We start from the raw sequence: 19,202 nt of genomic DNA on the forward strand, positions 1-19,202 counted from the left end.
TATAAAGCATGCCAATCTATGCATGATAGAGGCCCGAGAAGGAGAAGAGAAAAGGGGGTCAAAACATATTTGAAACAATTATGACTGAAAACTTTCTAACACTGTAGAAGGAAACAAATATCTAGGTACAGGAAGTGGAGAAGGTCTCAAGCAAGATGAACCCAAAGAGAACTAAGGCATATTAAAATTTAAATGGCAAAATTCAAAGCTAAAGAGAGGATTCAAAGGCAGCAAGAGGAAAACAAAGAGTTAGCTTCAAGGGGTCCCCTCCTATAAGGCTATCAGCTGATTTCTCTACAGAAATGTTGCAGGCCAGAAGGGAGTGGCAAGGTACATCCAAAGTCCTGGCAGAGAAAAACCTGCAACCTAGGATACCATGCCCAGAAACGTTAATATTTAGATTAGGGGAGACAGATAATTTCTCAGACAACTAAAAATTAAAATAGAACAATACTAAACCTATCCTAAAATAAATATTGGAAGGTCTTCTCTGAGTAGAAAAGAAGCAAGAATCTATAGAAAAGAAAACTGTAACTAGAAAAGCAAATGATAACTACCATGAACAGCAGAAAGATAAACATGAAGATGTAAAAGAGAACATCAAATCACAAAATGTGGACGAGGTGAATAATAAAATGCCGATTTTTATTTTTTTTTAATAACGTATTTGAGCTACCATGATGACCAGTCTAAACCAAGTATATATAATAATGGGTTAACATATATGAAAAACATGGTAACCACAAACCAAAACCATATAATAGAGTCACAAAAACCCAAAAGAAGAGAACTCAAGTATAATATGAAAAACATCAAACCACAAAAGAAAAAGAAACAAGGAAGAAATATAAAACCAACAGGAAAACATGGTTTAAAATGGCAATAAATACGTATCTATCAATAACCACTTTAAATGTCAATGAACTAAATGTTCCAATCAATAGGCAAAGGGTAGGAGATGGATAATAAAATAAGAGCCTACAATATGCTGCTCTTAGACTTCAATACAAAAAATATATAAAATACACTGCTTACTAGACACTCACTTTAGGGTAAAGGTCACACAGATTGAAAATGAGAGGATGGAAAAAGATATGTCATGTAAACAGAAATGAAAAGAAAGCAGGGGTAGCAATACTCGTATCAGACAAAACAGACTTTAAAACAAAGGGCGTAAAGAAAGATAAGGATGGACACTAGCTAATGATAAAGGAACAAGAAGATGAGGATATTACACTCATTAACATATATGCACCCAATATAGGAGCAGCTAAATATATAAAGAAAATACTAACTGACATAAAGGGAGAAACTGATGTGAATACAGTAATAGTAGGAGACTTTAATACCCCACCAACATCACTGGACAGATCCTCCAGACAGAAAACCAGTAACACAATGGAATACTAAATGACACAACAGATCATTTAGACTAATTTAAATTTTCAGGATATTACATTTGAAAAAGAAAAGCCAGAACACACATTCTTTTCAAGTGCACATGGAACATTCTTTAGACTAGAACAAACACTAGGTCACAAAACAAGCCTCAACAAATTTAAGAGGACAGAAATTACATCAAGTATCTTTTCTGATCACAACTACATGAGATTAGAAAACAACTAGAGTGAGAAGAAAAACAGTTGCCTGGAGACTAAACAACATGCTACTAAAAAACAAATGGGTCAACAATAAAATCAAAGAGGAAGTTTAAAAATCCCTTAAAACAAATGACAACGAAAACACAACCACATAAGATCTATGAGATGCAGCAAAAGCAGTCCTAAGAGGGAAGTTATCAGTGATACAGGCCTTCCTCAAAAAACAAGAAAAAACTCAAATAACCAACATAACCTACCACCTAAAAGAATTACAAAAAGGAGAACAAATAAAACCTAAAGCTAGTAAAAGGAAAGAAATAATAAAGATCAGAGAGGAAATAAATAAAATAGAAAATAAAAAAAAAACAATCAAATCAAGAGCTGGTTTTTTTTAAAGACTAAACAAAATAAAAAACCTCTGGCCATGTTCATCAAGAAGAAAAGAGAAAGAGAAATCAAAAAACAAATTAAGAAATGAAAGGGGAAAATCCTCAACAAAATATTAGCAAACAGAATCCAAAAACACATAAAAAAATTATACAACATTATCAAGTTGGGTTCATCTCAGGGACACAAGGATGGTTCAACATATGCAAATGAATCAAAGTGATACACCACATCAACAAGAGAAAGGACAAAATCACATGATCATCTCAATAGACGCAGAAAAAGCATTTGATAAAATTCAAAACCTATTTATGATAAAAACTCTTATCAAAGTGGGTATAGAGGGAACATATCTCAACATAATAAAACCTATTAAAAACCTATAGCAAGCATAATATTCAAAGGTGAAAAGCTGAAAGACTTCCCACTAAAATCTGGAAAGGGACAAGGATGCCCATTCTCATCACTTCTATTCAATATAGTACTAGAAGTCCTAGCCATAGCAATTAGACAAGAAAAAAAAATAAAAGGGATCCAAATTAGAAGAGAAGAGGTAAAACTGTCATTACATGCAGATGACATGATACTATATATATAAAAACTCTAAAGGCTCCACACAGAAACTACTAGAGCTGATAAAGGATTCAGCAAGGTAGAAGGATGCAACATCAACATACAGAAATCGGCTATATCTCTTTACACTAACAAAGAAATAGCAGGAGCAGAAAGTAAAGAAACAATCCCTTTTAAAATTACATCCCCAAAAATAAATACTTAGGAATAAACCTGGCCAAGGAAGTGAAAGATTTATACGTGGAGAACTACAAAACACTGACTAAGAAAATTAAAGATGACTTAAAGAAATGGAAAGATATCCCATGCTCTTGGATTGGAAGAATCAATATTGTTAAAATGGTCACACTGCCCAAGACAATCTACAGATTTAATGCAATCCCTATCAAGTTACCCAGGGCATATTTCACAGAACTAGAACAAATCTTAATAAAATTTATATGGAACAATCAAAGACCTAGAATTGCCAAAGCATTCCTGAAGAGAAAGAAAGAGGCTGGAGGAATAACTCTCCCAGACTTCAGACAATACTACAGAGCTACAGTCATCAAGACAGCATGGTATTGGTACAAAAACAGACATATAGACCAATAGAAAAGAATAGAGAGCCCAGAAATGAGCCCACAAACTTTTGGTCAACTAATCTTTGACAAAGGAGGCAAGAACATACAATGGAATAAAGACAGTCTCTTCAGCAAATGGTGTTGGGAAAACTGGACAGCAGCATGCACATCAAGAAATTAGAATACTCCCTCACACCATACACAAAAATAAACTCAAAATGGCTTAAAGACCTAAATATAAGACAAGATACTATAAACCTCTTAGAAGAAAATACAGGCAAAACATTATTGGACACAAATCTCAGCAATGTTCTCCTAGGGCCGTCAACTCAAGCAATAGAAATAAAGGCAAATATAAACAAATGGGACCTAATTAAATGTATAAGCTTTTGCACAGCAAAGGAAATCATAAGTGAAACAAAAAGACAACCTATGGAATGGGAGAAAATATTTGCAAAAAGTGAGACTGACAAGGGCTTAATTTCCAGAATATATAAATAGCTCACGCATCTTAATAATAAAAAAGTAAACAACCCAGTCCAAAAATGGGCAGAAGACCTAAACAAACAATTCTCCAATGAAGACATACAAATGGCCAATAGGCAGATGAAAAATGCTCAATATTGCTAATTATCAGAGAAATGCAGAACAAAACTACAATGAGGTATCACCTCACACCAGTCAGAATGACCATCATTCAAAAGTCCACAAATGATAAATGCTGGAGAGGCTGTGGAGAAAGGGGAACCCTCCTACACTGCTGGTGGGAACGCAGTTTGCTGCAACCACTGTGGAAAGCAGTATGGAGATTCCTCAAAATACTAGGAATAGACTTACCATATGACCCAGGAATCCCACTCATGGGCTTGTATTCAGAGGGAACCTTAATTCAAAAAGATTCATGGACTCCAATGTTCGTAGAAGCACTATTTACAATAGTCAAGACATGGAAACAATCTAAATGTCCATTGAAAGAGGAATGGATAAAGAAGATGTGGTATATTTATACAATGGAATATTAATCGGCCATAAAAAATAATGAATATGCTATTTGCAGCAACATGGATGTTCCTGAAGAATGTCATTCTAAGTGAAGTAAGCCAGAAAGAGAACAGAAAATATCATATGATATCACTTATATGTGGAATATAAAAAAAAAAAAGACAAACAAACCTATTTATAAAAGAGAAACAGACCCACTGACAAAAAATAAACATTGTTACCAGGGAGTAAAGGGGGTAGAAAGGGGTAAATTGGGAGTTTGAGATTTGCAAATACTATCTAGTATTATACAAAATAGATAAACAACAAGTTTATACCATATAGCATAGGGAACTATATTCAATATCTTGTAGTAACTTAAGATTAAAAAGAATATGAAAAGGAATATATGTATGTTCCTGTATGACTGAAGGATTGTGTTGTACACCAGAAATTGACACAACATTGCAAACTGACTATACTTCAATAAACGTATATTAAAAACATATATTTATAATAAAAAAAACCTTCAGAAAGTGGGTATAAGAGGGAACATACTTCATCAAAATAAAGGCCATATATGATAAACCCACAGTTCACATCCTACTGAACAGTGAAAAGCTAAAAGCATCTCCTCTTGGATCAGGAACAAGAGAAGAATGCCCAATCTTATCCTTTTTATCCAACATAATGTTGGAAGTCCTACCCACACTGATCACAAAAAGAAATATAAGAAATCCAAATTAGAAAGAAAGAAGTAAAACTCACAATTTGCAGATGATATTAAAAATAGAAAATCATAAAGATGCCACCAAAAGACTACTATAACTCATCAATGAATTCAGTAAAGTTTCAGGATGCAAAATTAATATTCAAAAATCTGTTACATTTCTGTACATTAAGAACAAACTATCAGAAGGAGAAATTAAGAAATCAAATCCATTTACCACCCATCAAAAACAATAGAATACCTAGGAATAAATCTAATTAAGAGGGCAAAAAACCTGTACTTGGAAAACTATAAGATACTGATGAAAAGAATTGAAGAGAGGGGAGGGTGTAACTCAGTGGTAGAGGACATGCTTAGCATGGATGCCGTCTTGGGTTCAGTTCTCAGCCCCTCTTATAAAAATAAATAAACCTAATTACCTCCTCTCTTCACTAAAATAAAATAACAAAATAATAAACAAAAATTGAAGAGGACACAAAACAATGGACAAATATATGGCATTCATGGATTGGAAGAATTAATATTGTGAAAATGACCATACCAACTAAGGCAGTCTACACATGCAATGCAATCCCTATCAAAATACCAACGGCATTTGTCACAGAGGCAGAAGAGATAATTCTGAAGTTTGTATGGAAACACAAAAGACCTCAAATAGCTAACGCAACCTTGAGAAAGAAGGTCAGAGCACTCATGTTTCCTTCAGGCTATAATGAAAAACTACAGTCACCAAAACATTATGTTTTGCCACAAAAACAGACACATACTTTAATGGAACAGAATCGAGCAAGGAAATAAACCCATGCACTTATTGTCAATTACTCTACAACAAAGGGAAAAAGATACTGTCTTCAATAAGTGGTGCTGGAAATACAGGACAGCTCCATGTCAAAAAACAATGAGACTAGAATATTTTCCCACATCATATACAAAAATAAAATCAAAATGGATGAAAGATCTAAATCTAACACTGGAATCCTTAAAACTCCTAGAGGATAACATAAGCAGAATTGTAAAGAAGAGGTGGTATATATACACAATGAAATACTACTCAGCCATAAACAAAGAATGAAATCCTGCCATTTGCAACCACATGGATGGACCCGGGGGTATTATGCCTAGTGAAATGACTCAGACAGAGAAAGACAAGTATTGTATGTTATCACTTACATGTGGAATCTCAAAAAATTAAACAAAAAAATGAATATAATAAATAGAAACAGACTCACAAATATAGAGAACAAACCAGTGGTTTCCAATGGGGAGACAGAAGGAGGAGGGGCAAGATAGGGTGGGGAATTAGAAGGCACAAACTACTAGGTATAATTTGAGTAAGACACAAGAATGTAATGTAAAGCACAGAGACTACAGCCAGGATTTTATAACAACTTTAAATGGACCACAATCTATAAAAATACCAAATCACTAAGTTGTACACCTGAAACCAATATAATATTGTAAATCAACTATACCTCAATTATATAAAAACATGAAAAGTGAAAATGAAAGGCATGGTTGTACTAAGAAAAATTTAAAATAAAATAAAATCCATAAAAAAGAAACCAACAATGGAAGTTTAATTTCTGGATACCAAGTATGGAAAGAGAAACCCATCAAACAGTAGTGCTTTCCTTCTTGTGGGAAAAAAAACAGAAGAGTTTGCTGGAAATGCTGTTACTTGAGAAACCAAAACTGACTCTTCCTTGAGACCGATTTGTCACTTCATTTTCCCAGCTGAGCCACAGCAGGTCCTTTGGATTCTGGAAAAGAAATGGATGACCAGGTATCCTGATCAAGGATGCCTTATGACCCTACTGCACTGGGCCCACCTCCAGGAGGGTATTAAAGAACACTTACAGGTTGGAGGGTCCCTTACTAAACCCCTACTTTTGGGGACCCCAGAGCATGAGCGAAGGATGGATTACGGGTCATGACAGAACAAAGGCACAGAGGAAGGAAGATAAGGGACACCAACAAGGGGGTCACCGGCACCACCACTTGCCCTTCTGGGTATTTGTAGCTCTGGCATCCCTTTTCAAACAACACTCAGAAATCAACTTATGTATCTAAATAATTTAAAGGTTACTGGCAAGAAAAATAACAGCGCACATTCTGATTTATACCATGGCAAAATTATTACCATCACCAAGACTAATGAAAGCAATTACATAGACTAATAAAAAACATTTTAAGACAAATACGATTTCCTTCTCTAAATCAACATACAGCATTTTCATCCGTATTTCCAGATTGTTGAAGAAGTTAATTATAAGCAGTCTCTGCTATTTATACAAAGATTATAAACGAAGAATTTCTAAGAGATCTTTTTGATACCTCTGGTTTTATAATACACAACAAATTATGCATTACACCTTTGGAACATCAATTATAGTGACTTATTTTAAGATATCAAAATATATGCAAATATATAACCATATAATAGTGAAATATTATATGTAGCAATTAATATTTTTCTAACTTAAGACGAATCTTCCTTAGCACAAGCATGATAGGCCTCAGAGAGTGTAGCAGAATGCATCCTGAAGAGACTGAAATGTTGTCACTTACGTGAGACAGCAGGGCAGGCTCACGCTGACAGGTGACGGCGTTCCGGTTGGCTTCCATAAAATACCGCTGTGTGCGCCTCCGTTCCCGTTCCAGCTTCTTCTCCAGGGCCAGCTGGGATGTGGATAAACTGTCGAAATATTTCATCATGACATCGGCTATCATGGAGCTGACTTCTACAATATCTGGGCGGGCTTCTGCATCCGGCGTGAGGCATCTAAGAGAACATAAGCTAATCACAGTAAGGACCAGGCCGCGGGGTGTGGAGGGTCAAGGGTAAATGCCGCTGTGTGTCCACCACGGCGTCTGCACCCAAGAGAACCTGGGGTGAGACAGACCTCGAGCACAGCGTTCAGTCTGAGACTTCTCAGAAGACATCTGGAAAGTCTGGGAAGGAGAAGGGGACAGCACTGTTCTCCTTGCAGGGGGGCTGGTGGGCAAGGGTCAGAGGACACACAGGAAGCTGCTCCTCGGTCTCAGGAGGGGTGGGCGGGGTCTGCTTTTCCTGGGTAAGTGGCTCTTTTCCAAAACCACACAGCCTCGCTGGCCAGTGAAACAAACAGGGGTCCCAATAACATCACACGTGATGCACCACAAGGAAGGAAGGATTCTGTTGGTGGGGTGGGGTGGGGCGTCACAGTTTAGTGACTTTCCCAGCTGTGCGGGGGGTAATGTCAACATGTCTTGATGAGTGAGTCTTACAAAACACGACTTCATAAAAGCAAAATTCAACCCAGTTACTTGGTGGTTTAAGGTGTGTGGAGTGCTCTTTTTAAAGCAGCTAATCTGACACACTGCATGCCGAAACTTTCTCAGATTTTGGAGGTAGGAAACACCAATCAGCCCACTAAAGTGAGGACTGCTCCCGTCACAGCCAACCCCCAGCAGAAGGCTACTCCAGATGCCCGGGGAGCCAGTTATCAAGATCACTGCTTAGCATAATTTAAATCCTTCTGGCACTCACTGTACTATTTAGTCTATATTTAAAAAATCAAAAGCTCTAATTTCACTGAATCATGTGTACTTCTCAATAAATTTTAACTTATTTGGACTTGGAGAAAAAGATCTAATTTTCACACCTTCTATTTGATTTAGCAACCCATAGATAACACAACTTTCACCTATAACGATGTCTCCAGGCAATGCACAGGAATTACTACACAAAATTACTATCAGTAACAGAAGTAAAAATAACACTCTAATTTATAATTTTCCTTATTATTCCTTCTTTTATTTATTTATTTGAGGGTTTTTTTAGTTTTCTTTTTTCTTTTAATTTAAGTGATAGATGATTTACGATGTTAAAATAGCTTCAGGTATACAACATAGTGATTTTTTTATAGATTATATTCCATGTAAAGTTATTACAAAGTATCAGCTATAGTCCACGTGCTGTACAATACATTCTTGTATATTTGTATACACATATTTACAGTCCGTACCTCTTCACCCCTCTACCCACTGGTAACCACTAGTTTGTTCACTGTATCTGTGAGTCTGTCCTATTTTATTATATTCCTTCGTTTTACTTTTTAAATTCTACCTGTAAGTGGTAACATACAGTATTTGTCTTTCTCTGACTTATTTCACTAAGCATTACAGGTCCAGGTCCATCCACGTGCGTGCTAATGGCAAAATTTCATTCTTTTCGATGGCTGAGATTATTCCTAGCTATTTGACTCTTTCTGATGCAATTGTAAAGAGCATCGTTTTCTTACATTCTCTTTCTGATAGTTCATTAGTATTTGCTGTGTATAGAAAAGCAACAGATTCCTGTGTATTCATCTTTTTGGAGATTTCAGAGTATTTTAATGTTCATTTCTTCACTGGATGCACTTTGAAATTATTCGGGTTAACAATTTAAAGAGGGTAGAGCAAAGGAAAGATGGAGAATGCAAACAGTTGGTTCTCGCTGATTTAATTTCAAATTCTAGGCGTGGCGTGTTTTTCTGAAACAACCACCACAAAGTGCTTACTTCAGGAATCCAGAAATGCAAACGCGGACGGATCTCTGGAGCTACACATCACTACAGCCCACATAACGAGAAGCGCGCGGTCCTCTTGCTCTGCAAATCAGGTGCGAATGTGCACGTGTCTCCATGGTAACAGAGCCGTGGGCAGGCGCTGCATAATCTATGTGGCTCCATTATGGTTTCCTAACAGATGCTCTGCATTGGTTTTCATTGGATACAATTATGTGTGCTTGATTATATATAGTTATGTATATATGTATATGTAATTTGATCTGACCTGAAGCCAAGATGCAAATAGCAACTATAACTGAAAGCAACTATTAGCAACTCAATAGCAAGCTATTGGTTCTAACAGTCTTTTGGTGGAGATTTCAGGGTTTTCTAAGTACAGTGTCATGTCATCTGCAAATAGTGACAATTTTACTTTTTCCCTTCTGATATAGATTCCTTTTATTTCTTTTTCTTGTCTGAATGCTGTGGCTAGGACTTCCAATGCTATGTTAAGTAGAAATGTAGAAGGTTCAGATCCTTGTACCTGATTTTAGAGGAAAAGTTTTCAGTTTTCCACCATTGTATATGATGTTAGCTGTGGGTTTATTATAAATCTCCTGTATTAGGTTGAGATACGCACCCTCTATAAATCATTCTTCTTTAGATTATTTAATATGAATGGGTGCTGAATTTTTCAAAAGCTTTTCTGCATTTGATCTACAGCCTTTACCAGTGGGATTTTCCCCTTCTTATAATTTCTTCCTTCTTATTGTAGCCTTTTCTTTCCACTTAAAGAAGATCCTTTAATACTTTTTGTAAAGTCTGTTTAGTAGACACAAACTCTTTTAGCTTTTGTCTGAGAACCTCTATCTCTCCTTCAGTTGTGCATAACAGCCTTGCTGGGTAGAGTATTCAACTTTGTAGGGTTTTTTCCCCCTTTCAGCATTTTAAACATATCATGCCGCCCTCTTCTGGCCTGCGATGTTTCTGCAGAAAAATCAGCTGACAATCTTATGGGGATTCCCTATAACTGACTCTTTGTTTTCCTCTTGCTGCCTTTAGAAGTCTCTCTTTATCTTTAACTTCTGGAGTGGAGAGGCCAATCACCCTTCTCACAGTCCAGCATCCGAACTGCTGGTAGACAAGAGACCCCGACGAGATTGCAACCTCCATGCCAACAGGAAGCAAATGGCACAGTCCTCCCGTGCTGACACATCCAATGCCCACCCTGGGCAGAGGGCAGCAGCGATGGGACAGGGAGAGGGAGATGGAACTGGAGGCCAGGCAGAGGCCCGGAGGGCTGTGGGCAGATTGCTGAGTCTAAGCTGAGTGCAGGGATCTGGCCAGACCATACATGAGCTAGGGTCCAAGCCCCCAACTTGTAAGTTCCTCCCCCATCAGACTTCACTTCCCACATATTCACACATTCAAAGACAATCCTACTAAGAATTTCGAGTATTCAAGCTTCTTACTTTTTTGCTCATAATCTCAAGATAAGCTAAGTGTTGAACTTCACTTTCGAATTAAATCAGGTTCCTCATACCTTCACTTATGGGCAAAAGAGATTAAAGCTGATAAAAAAAAAGAAGAAGAAAACTGATAAAAAAAAATGCCTGGCTGCCCAAGTGTTGCACATGAATACCATGTGAGCAAAAAGCCCAGCATGTAAGCCTTCATCAGTGCAGATATTCTCAAGTATTAGTCCGTGAGTATTTAAACTGATTCGTGGACATATCAGTTGAATTATCATCTGAGCTTTATTTTGTTAATAAAAAAGGAAATGTAAGCTAGTGTTACACATTATGCAGTTACATATTATGGTAAATGGGAACCAGAATGACCTCTGTTCTGGCATTCAGTCATCTCCCCTCCCAAAGTCACTCCCTTCCTGTGTTTGCAGTCACTGGCGTTGGAAAAGGCGCCACCCAAGAGATACAGGTTAGCTCACAGTTAGGCCTGCAGGCTCTGAGTCAGAGAGCTGGGGGTTAAATCTCAGTTCCCCTTTATTCACTCTGATCTTGGGGAAGCTTTAGCTTCTGTGTCTCAGAGAGCCTATCAGCAAAATGGGATAATCGTAGTATCTACAACATCAAGCCATCTCTGTAAAGTGCTGGCACGCTGTAAACACTCAATAAGTTAAAAAGAAAATACATAACTTCCTTTCTCTTCCATCACCTCCCTCACTGAACCCACACCAGCTTCGGTCACTTCTGCCTCCTCAGTGTTTCTGGGATCCGGGTCCTTCCCTCTGATCTCACAGCTAAGGCCCATTTCATCATCACCTGTTTGGAACACTGACACCATCTGCTAGATGACAGACACGTCTCTTGTCCACCTCTGACTCATACTGTAAATTGAATACTCCAAAACTGACCACCATACTCCTCAACTCAGAACTCCTCAGCAGCCCCTCAGGGCCCAAGAGGACAAAAAGAAAATTCCTGGCATGCCATCTCAGCCCCTCTTCAGCTAGCCTGACCTCCTTTCACAGCCTGAGCAGCGCTTCCCCCTACCAGCAACACACCGAAAGCTCCTCCGCGTCCTTTGCCGACCAGCCTAGCACCGCCCTGTGTGCCCGCCTCTGCTTTAATTTGTGTTTTGCTGACTGTATCTATTATTTCACAAAAGACATGCCATATCTGCTCATCCCTCTCTTCCAAACCTCATCAGGAAGGCTTCTTGGACCATCTTCAGACAGACTTACTCTCCCCCTTTCACGTTCTCATTGTCTGTGTATATTTAAGTCCTTAAAACTACTACAATCATTGTATAGTTTGGTCTGTTTCACCACCAGAAACTGGAAACTTCTGGAGAGGAGGGGCCTATCTCCTTCACCGTGGACCCCCCAGCATGTAAAATGGAGTCTGGGTCCTGATGGGTATTCAGCAAGTGAATGAATGAATGAACAAATGAACGAACCGATGAGTGAGCATCTAAGAATTTACCTGTCCCTAATCTAAAATATTTGGGCACAGCGTTTTGGAATCTCAGGGCATCTCCTACCGGAAGGTCCAGTTCAGCCTCATTGTTCTGAAATGCCTCCCTGCTTGGATACTTCAGAGGAATTCTGAGGAGCAACCGAATGCTTTAATGACGCTCTAATCAAATAAAATGTCATGTTCTAAAAAAAAATCTGGGATGTTGCACTCATCCTACCCACTTTGTCTCTGCTCTATGGTGAGAGACCAGGTGGAAATAACGTTCAACTGTAAACATTTCATGTTCTAAGAAACAAAGAGTTGAGGGGAGGGTGAAAATGTAAAGATCCACGTGTCCTTAGAACAAGCTGAAGGCATTCACTGCCTTGTCATTATGATTGCCTTTGACACAAAGCACCAGACGGCTTATGCAACCAGGCGTAGAAATAGAAAACTTAGGCAACTGGGATATTTTGTGCATAAAAGGAAATGTTCTTCCTTTTTAAAAAGTAAACACTCTCTTAACAGTGGACTGGGAGGCAAAAACAGCAATGCTGGTGTTGGGTAGAGCAACAAAAATCGTATTTTCTGCCCCAGACTCTTCTGGGCTACCAAGCTATTCTCCCAATTTAAAAGCCTGCTTAGAAACTAAGAAAACAGGATATTGAATTTGTTCCCTAGTTCTTTTTAAATTTAATTTTTAAAGACTACAAATCCAAAGCAATTGGAATATGTAACTGCATGCAACTCACAATGGGTTTTGGTTGTATGTCAAATTTTCTAAAGATAAAATTTGGGATATGAACCCAGGCACTGAGTCTTGAACAACTTTCAGTGAACACTGTATCTGTTACAGGCTGCATGCTGCAATCTGAATTTGTAGTCAGTCATAAAATTTCAGGCTCAGTTCCTACTAATTATGGGCACCCTAATATTTTGAATTAGAAGTGTACTCAAAACATTTACTGCATTGTCCCCTACTGGTGATCGTCCATCCTCTTAAACAACCTGGTTGACAGGGGACTCACCACCCACCCAGCAGCCTGCTCCACTGTGGAAACTCTAATTCTGACACACACTTCCTAATGGTGAGCTAACCCTGGCCTCCCCAGAACTTCTACTCCATGGGCTTGGTTCCATTTGCTGAAGTTCCACATCACAAATCCACTTGTTTTAATATTCTCAGTGTCATTCCATTTTCCCAGTTAACTTAAGTATTTTTTCATCCTCGTATAACTGAACTCCAACATTTGTTGACTCAACTTTCAACACACAGCGAAACAACCCCACTTCTCTCCATCAACACCACCACCAGTCCAGTCAAAGCCACCATCACCACTCAGCACAGGTGGACCTGCTTTTCCCTCCCTTCTCACACCCCCTGATCTTTTCCCTAGAGGAATGGTCCTTGCTGAAGAAGAAATCCTCACTATGTCTCAACCCATTAATAGCCCTTCAGTCCACTCCTCAGTGCTGGAGATAAAAATTCAAGCCCTCGATGTGGCCTACAGCAGCTAGTCAACCCTGGCCCCTGGCAGCTTCCCAGACCCACTCACTGTCTGTTTTCTTCTTTGCTTGCTGTGCTGCATCTCCAGTTTCTTCCAGTTCTTCAGACCAACAAGCTGTCCCGCTGAGGGAAGCCTTCAGAGACGCGGGTCTGTGAAGTGCTTTCTCCGCTCTGCTCACTGAAAGTTACTGAATGTCTGGGTCTCAGATTATATGTCCTTTCTTCAGAGAAACTTTCCCCGATCCCCAGACTAGACCAAGTCCTTCTGTAATCTCATTTCCCCCTTTACCATCCTTCATCAAATACATCTTAATTTTTATATGCTTCATTCCATAAATAATATTATTAATAATGCCAATACCTAATTTTATGGAGGACTTACTATGTGCTGGGTACCGTGCTAAGAGCATCAGAAGCCCGATCTTATTCCAGCTTCAAAGCAAGCCTGTGAGTGGTTACTACTGCTACCCATACATGACAGACGGGAAGAGTGGGGCTCGGGAAGGTTAAGGTGAGTGGACGAGGGGATTAGAATCCACTTGATTCTAGAACCTACTAAGGTTCTTAAGCTTTTCATGATAATGCTGGGATCTAACGCTGACTCTGCTACTAAGAGGTGTGGATACCAACAGCCAAGGGGACGATCAGGAGCAAGTGAAGTCCCTGTCTGCCCAGTGCCACAAGGTCAGAACAAGGTCTCTGTACTTTTTCTCCACACTACGTCCCCCAGACTTTGTGGCAATCAAATACCTAAGAAAAGGAGAGCTTCAATGAGTCAGTTTGGTTCTCGTGTCTTGACATCTCTGGAGACTTCCTGAATTTTTAAGGCATTTCCCAGAAAGCAAATAGCAGAGAACAGCAGACGAGCATTTTAAATACGTTTGTCTGGATTCATCAGCAAGAGGGCAGATCTGGTAAACATGGAATTCAGATGATTTAGAAAGGGATGTGAGCTCACTGGCCGGGACATTAACAATGAGAACTGCCAGCATGGCTCCAGATTATCCGCAGCCACGCTCTGTGCTAAGTGATTTGCACGTGTTACTTTGTATAATCACCACACCAGCCTGATGAGGCTGGTACTGCTGTGATCCCCACTTTATCAGATGAGGAAACAGGTGCAGAGAAAATAGTCAGACTGTTTGCTCAGAGTCCACAGTTAGTGAAACTCAGCCACTGCTGGGCCTGAGGTGCTTAGGACGTAGGGCAGCGTCGTGCTGAGCGAGGAAGGATTCAAGATACAATCCTACAAACACATGAGGAGTATCCATTATGCCTGAACAATGGGCTGGGAGGGGAAGCCAGAGGGAAGGGGCGCAGCCATGGCAGTGTGTCTATTCCATTACGTCAGAGACGGCGCTGAGCGAGGACAGACACAGAACTGAGTCTGAAGGGAACTGGCCAGAGGGACGATGAAGATTCTATCTGAGGTGACCCTCGGATTTCTATTACAATAATAAGGATCTGACTCTGCTTGATGGGGCAGAGTAATACTCTGGGGCCAACTTTAGAACAGAAGATGGTCCAGAAGTAACAGTCAGGCAGGTAAAGGTCACTTATGCATACAACCAGACAATTGTTAAGCGTCTGCTTTGCACTGGGCATCGCTCTGGGCACTGAACAGCTGTAAAGTAAGCTTAAAAAGCCCCTACTTTTGTGGAGTTTTCCTTTTGGTGGGGAAGAGAGACAACAAAGAAACAAGGCCGCAGGCACATGCATTAGGTTAGTGGTGGTGGGGTCCATGAACTCTGCAAAGCGGGCAAGTGCTGGGAGGCTGGGGGGCCTCAGGGTGCCCCGGTAACACAGAGCTCCAATCTCAGCAGCGACCCAGAGGAAGGGAGGGCCTCTACCACACGTGTATCAGAGGGAAGAGAATGGGGTGGAGGGGAAGGGGAGGAGAGACGGGCCAAATGGAGGGTGCTTACTGAGACGCACAGGGGCTCCCTGTGGATGGGGCGGAGGGGGCAGAGAGCACGGGAGAGGTCAGCTGAGACAAGCCCTGTGGGGACAGAACTTTGAGATTCCAAAGGGATAAGGACTTTCATTACACTCCTCCTACCTGGCTAGCTGGAGCACTTCTTTCTGACTTTCTTTGAGAAATTATTATATAACATTATCAACTTCAAAATAGAATATTACCAACTTAAAAAAAGGAATAAAAAAATGCTTGTAATTTTATCATCTGACGTGGCCTTTTTTAGTTTCCAGTGTTCTTGCCCAGCCTTTTTTCACATCTACACGTATTTTTGTCTTTGTTTGTTTTCCTAAGCTTCAGATCACACTTGTTTCACAGGCTGATACAAAGTCTTCTGAATCATCAATCTAATGGTCGCAGTATGTCAAGTCAATGTCCTACGTCTTCTTGGACACTTGGGTGACTTCCAATTGGTCCCCGTGACTGGTGATGCACAAACGTTTTTCTAGGCTTGGGTTCTTTGGGATCCCTTCCTCTTTGTAAATATTTACATAGTGACTTTGTGAGGTATTTCTTGGTAATCCCGACAGGTTCGCAGTTGTGAGACAAAATTACCTGCTGATGGTGGTGGTCACCTTTTCAGAGTAGATGCCTTCCGGCACTGGTTCATACACCGCCTCCACGATCTGCCAAACAGAGGAGAGTGATGTACGTAAAGGACCCACGGTGCCTCTAGGGGGTGGTCCTTGGCCACAAAACTAGAGTTACTCAACAAGCATCATAAACTCATGCACACATTTTCATCAGAAACAAAACAGAAAAATTCATATAAATTGAAAGTTTCTGAGCAAAAAATTGGATTTTTCAAGCTGACTTAAAGTTAAATTCACGTTCATAATGATGTGCAGGATAATATAATATGCTGGGTTGAGGGTAGTCCAAAACACAATTAAGAATAAAAGCAAAGTGGTATATTTATTTTGATAATTTTCTAGGATAAATTGGAGACAATTATAGAGGAATGTGGGCCACAGCACAAGATGCAGATTTGGAAGAAACAAAAAATAAACTGGGTCAAGCAGCTAATAAAACAATGCCTCTTTTCATCGACAGTTGCATTCAAATCACAAAGGTTCTATCTGAGAAGAAAAGGAATGGTAGTTTTGGCAACATGAGATCCTGCCTGCCTCCCAATGTTGCTTATCTTTGTAGCCAGGGAGAGCATGTTGGTGCTGTAGAAGGGAGGGCTCAGAGTCGCCATCTGATAAAGGATGCAGCCTGCTGCCCAGATGTCCGCCTTCTCCCCATACAGCTCACTCTTCAGCACCTTGGGGCTGCAGGAAAATGACGATGGTCATGAACAGTGAAAAAGGAAGAAGTCAGCATGGGAAAAAGTTCCACTTTCAAGCTATAGTTGGAGACGCAAAAAAAAAAAACAACTCTGGGTCACTAATTCAAATAACATACTAAAAAGTGTCTTTGAATACTCTCAGACTAGGTGAGTTGAGCAGCACAACTAAGCAATTTTATTTTAAGCCACAAATAAAAATGAACTGCATAAACACCTCTCGAGGAGTGATGGAAATGTTAACTATCTTGATTGTGGCGATGGTTTCATAGGTGTAGACATCTATCAAAATTCATCAAGCTGTACATCTGAAATATGTGTAGTTTACTGTACAGGAATCATACCAGAATAAAGTTGTTTAAAAAAAAAGATGAGAGATTGGAATCCTCATACACTGCTGATGGGAATGTAAAATGGTGCAGCCTATTGGAAAACAGTTAGGCAGTTCTTAAAAAGTTGAACACAGAGTTGCCATATTAAGGGATACAGCTCCGGGCCAAATCCTGTGTGTGATCTTTCGGGTCCAACCACAGGCTTTGCCTGGCAGATCTCCCGGGAGGGACCTGCCCTCTCCACACCAGACATGGCACTCTGCCAGTGTCCCACAGGTCCCAGAGGGAGTTGCAGTAACGAACTCGGCTTCCCTGTCAACCCCAGTCAGCCACGTGCACAGTCACAGCTGCGCTCCCAGACCAGGCACCTCCGATCGGTGCCCGGAGGCCTTGGCAGGGCCACCCGCCACAGCCTGGGCTGAGACCAACTTGTGAGGGTCTGCCTGAGGCAGACCGTTCAACTGCTGGTGACACTTCTGCGTGCTGTTAATGAATGGTTACGCACATTAAAGAAGCATGAAAACCCAGACAGAAATGGTATACGTCAACTTCAGGGTAGTGATCACCTCTGGGGAGGAAGAGGAAATAGAATGGGGAGGGGTCTTCAATTGAATGAATACATAGCATAACTTCTTCAAAACATTTTTCCTAAGTAGATATAATATAGCTAGAATATATTGAAACCAGTGTGTATAAATGGATGTTTATTAACTAATGAAATATTTCACAACAAAAAACAATTAAAAAAACCAAAATAATGGTTAGGGATAGATGGCAGAATAATATGATTCTAAATTCGTGATACATTTATATATTTTTCAAATTCTTCCAACCGTCATGAATTTATTTCATAATGATAAACAGCACATGTATTTTTTCAAAAATCTATCATGATCAGTAAATTTACTTATGCAGAGAGCTTGAAAAAACTAACCAGTATTAAAAATCTCATTTTGGTGTAAAAACCCTAAACAAGTGTTTTTACTAGGCCAGTGCTGAGAAACTTTTTCTAATGCAAGTCAATATTTAAAGACGAAATTTAGATGTATCCAAATTTTAAGGGATACTTAGGAACTGAAATGCAAATAAATTACAGCTATAATTATTATTCCTGTCGATGTCCTTTTGAAAACATGACTCTAAATAAATCTGGATTCTCTGAATATGTTTATTCAATCTTTTCCTAAAAATAACTCTGTGTAGAGCTACAGCTAATAACAGATTTTTTAAAAGAGCTGGAATATCTAATTCAATAGTTTTCAAAAACATTCTAAAACTCTCTTCATATTAAATAATGTGTAAAAGCCCTCTCACTGTTCAGACGACATCAGAACGAAGGCACTTTGATGAAGCAGGGGTCTTGATTTCTCCCTTGCTCCACAGATACATGCTCTCTCTCCCCTCTTTACCTCTCCCCATCAGTGGCTTCTTCTGCTCTGGACACCAGCATCCTCAGCTCTGCTGGCCTCTCACCACCACCCTCATTCTCACAGTTCACAGCACACTTCTCCACGAGCTGTTGCTGGTTCTACCTGTGACTGCTTGTCACCTCCCCCCCACCCCAAAGCCCTTACCATTCCCCCAAAACCACTCCTAGTAATCACTGACTATCTGCAGATCTAAGGGGTGTCCTTTGGTCCTTTCCATTGAGTCATGAAATCATCCCATGGAAGCGACAATTCTCAATGCTTGGCCCTTCTGCATACAGGATGCTGTGACCTAGGAAAAGCACTGTGCTCCTCCTCGGACACTTTCTCATGTCTTGTTTGACTCTAGTTTCTCTTGGCTCTCTTTCTTCTCCCTCCTCCTTGCCTGCTC

The 19,202-nt window shown here is 39.8% G+C and overlaps 1 protein-coding gene across 1 annotated transcript in view; it reads right to left on the reverse strand.

The window, feature by feature from the left end:
* The window catches only part of LOC140686654 (serine/threonine-protein kinase Nek10-like), a 70,107-nt gene extending 51,273 nt beyond the window's left edge, over positions 1-18,834 (reverse strand). The window contains 4 exon segments of the mRNA XM_072940857.1: positions 7,404-7,617; positions 16,320-16,392; positions 16,911-17,038; positions 18,794-18,834. Of these exon segments, the coding sequence (XP_072796958.1) occupies positions 7,404-7,617; positions 16,320-16,392; positions 16,911-17,038; positions 18,794-18,834 (456 nt within the window).
* Between the last annotated feature and the right edge of the window lie 368 nt (positions 18,835-19,202).

The sequence above is a fragment of the Vicugna pacos genome, chromosome 17, assembly GCF_048564905.1.
Source record: "Vicugna pacos chromosome 17, VicPac4, whole genome shotgun sequence".
Lineage (NCBI taxonomy): Eukaryota > Metazoa > Chordata > Mammalia > Artiodactyla > Camelidae > Vicugna > Vicugna pacos.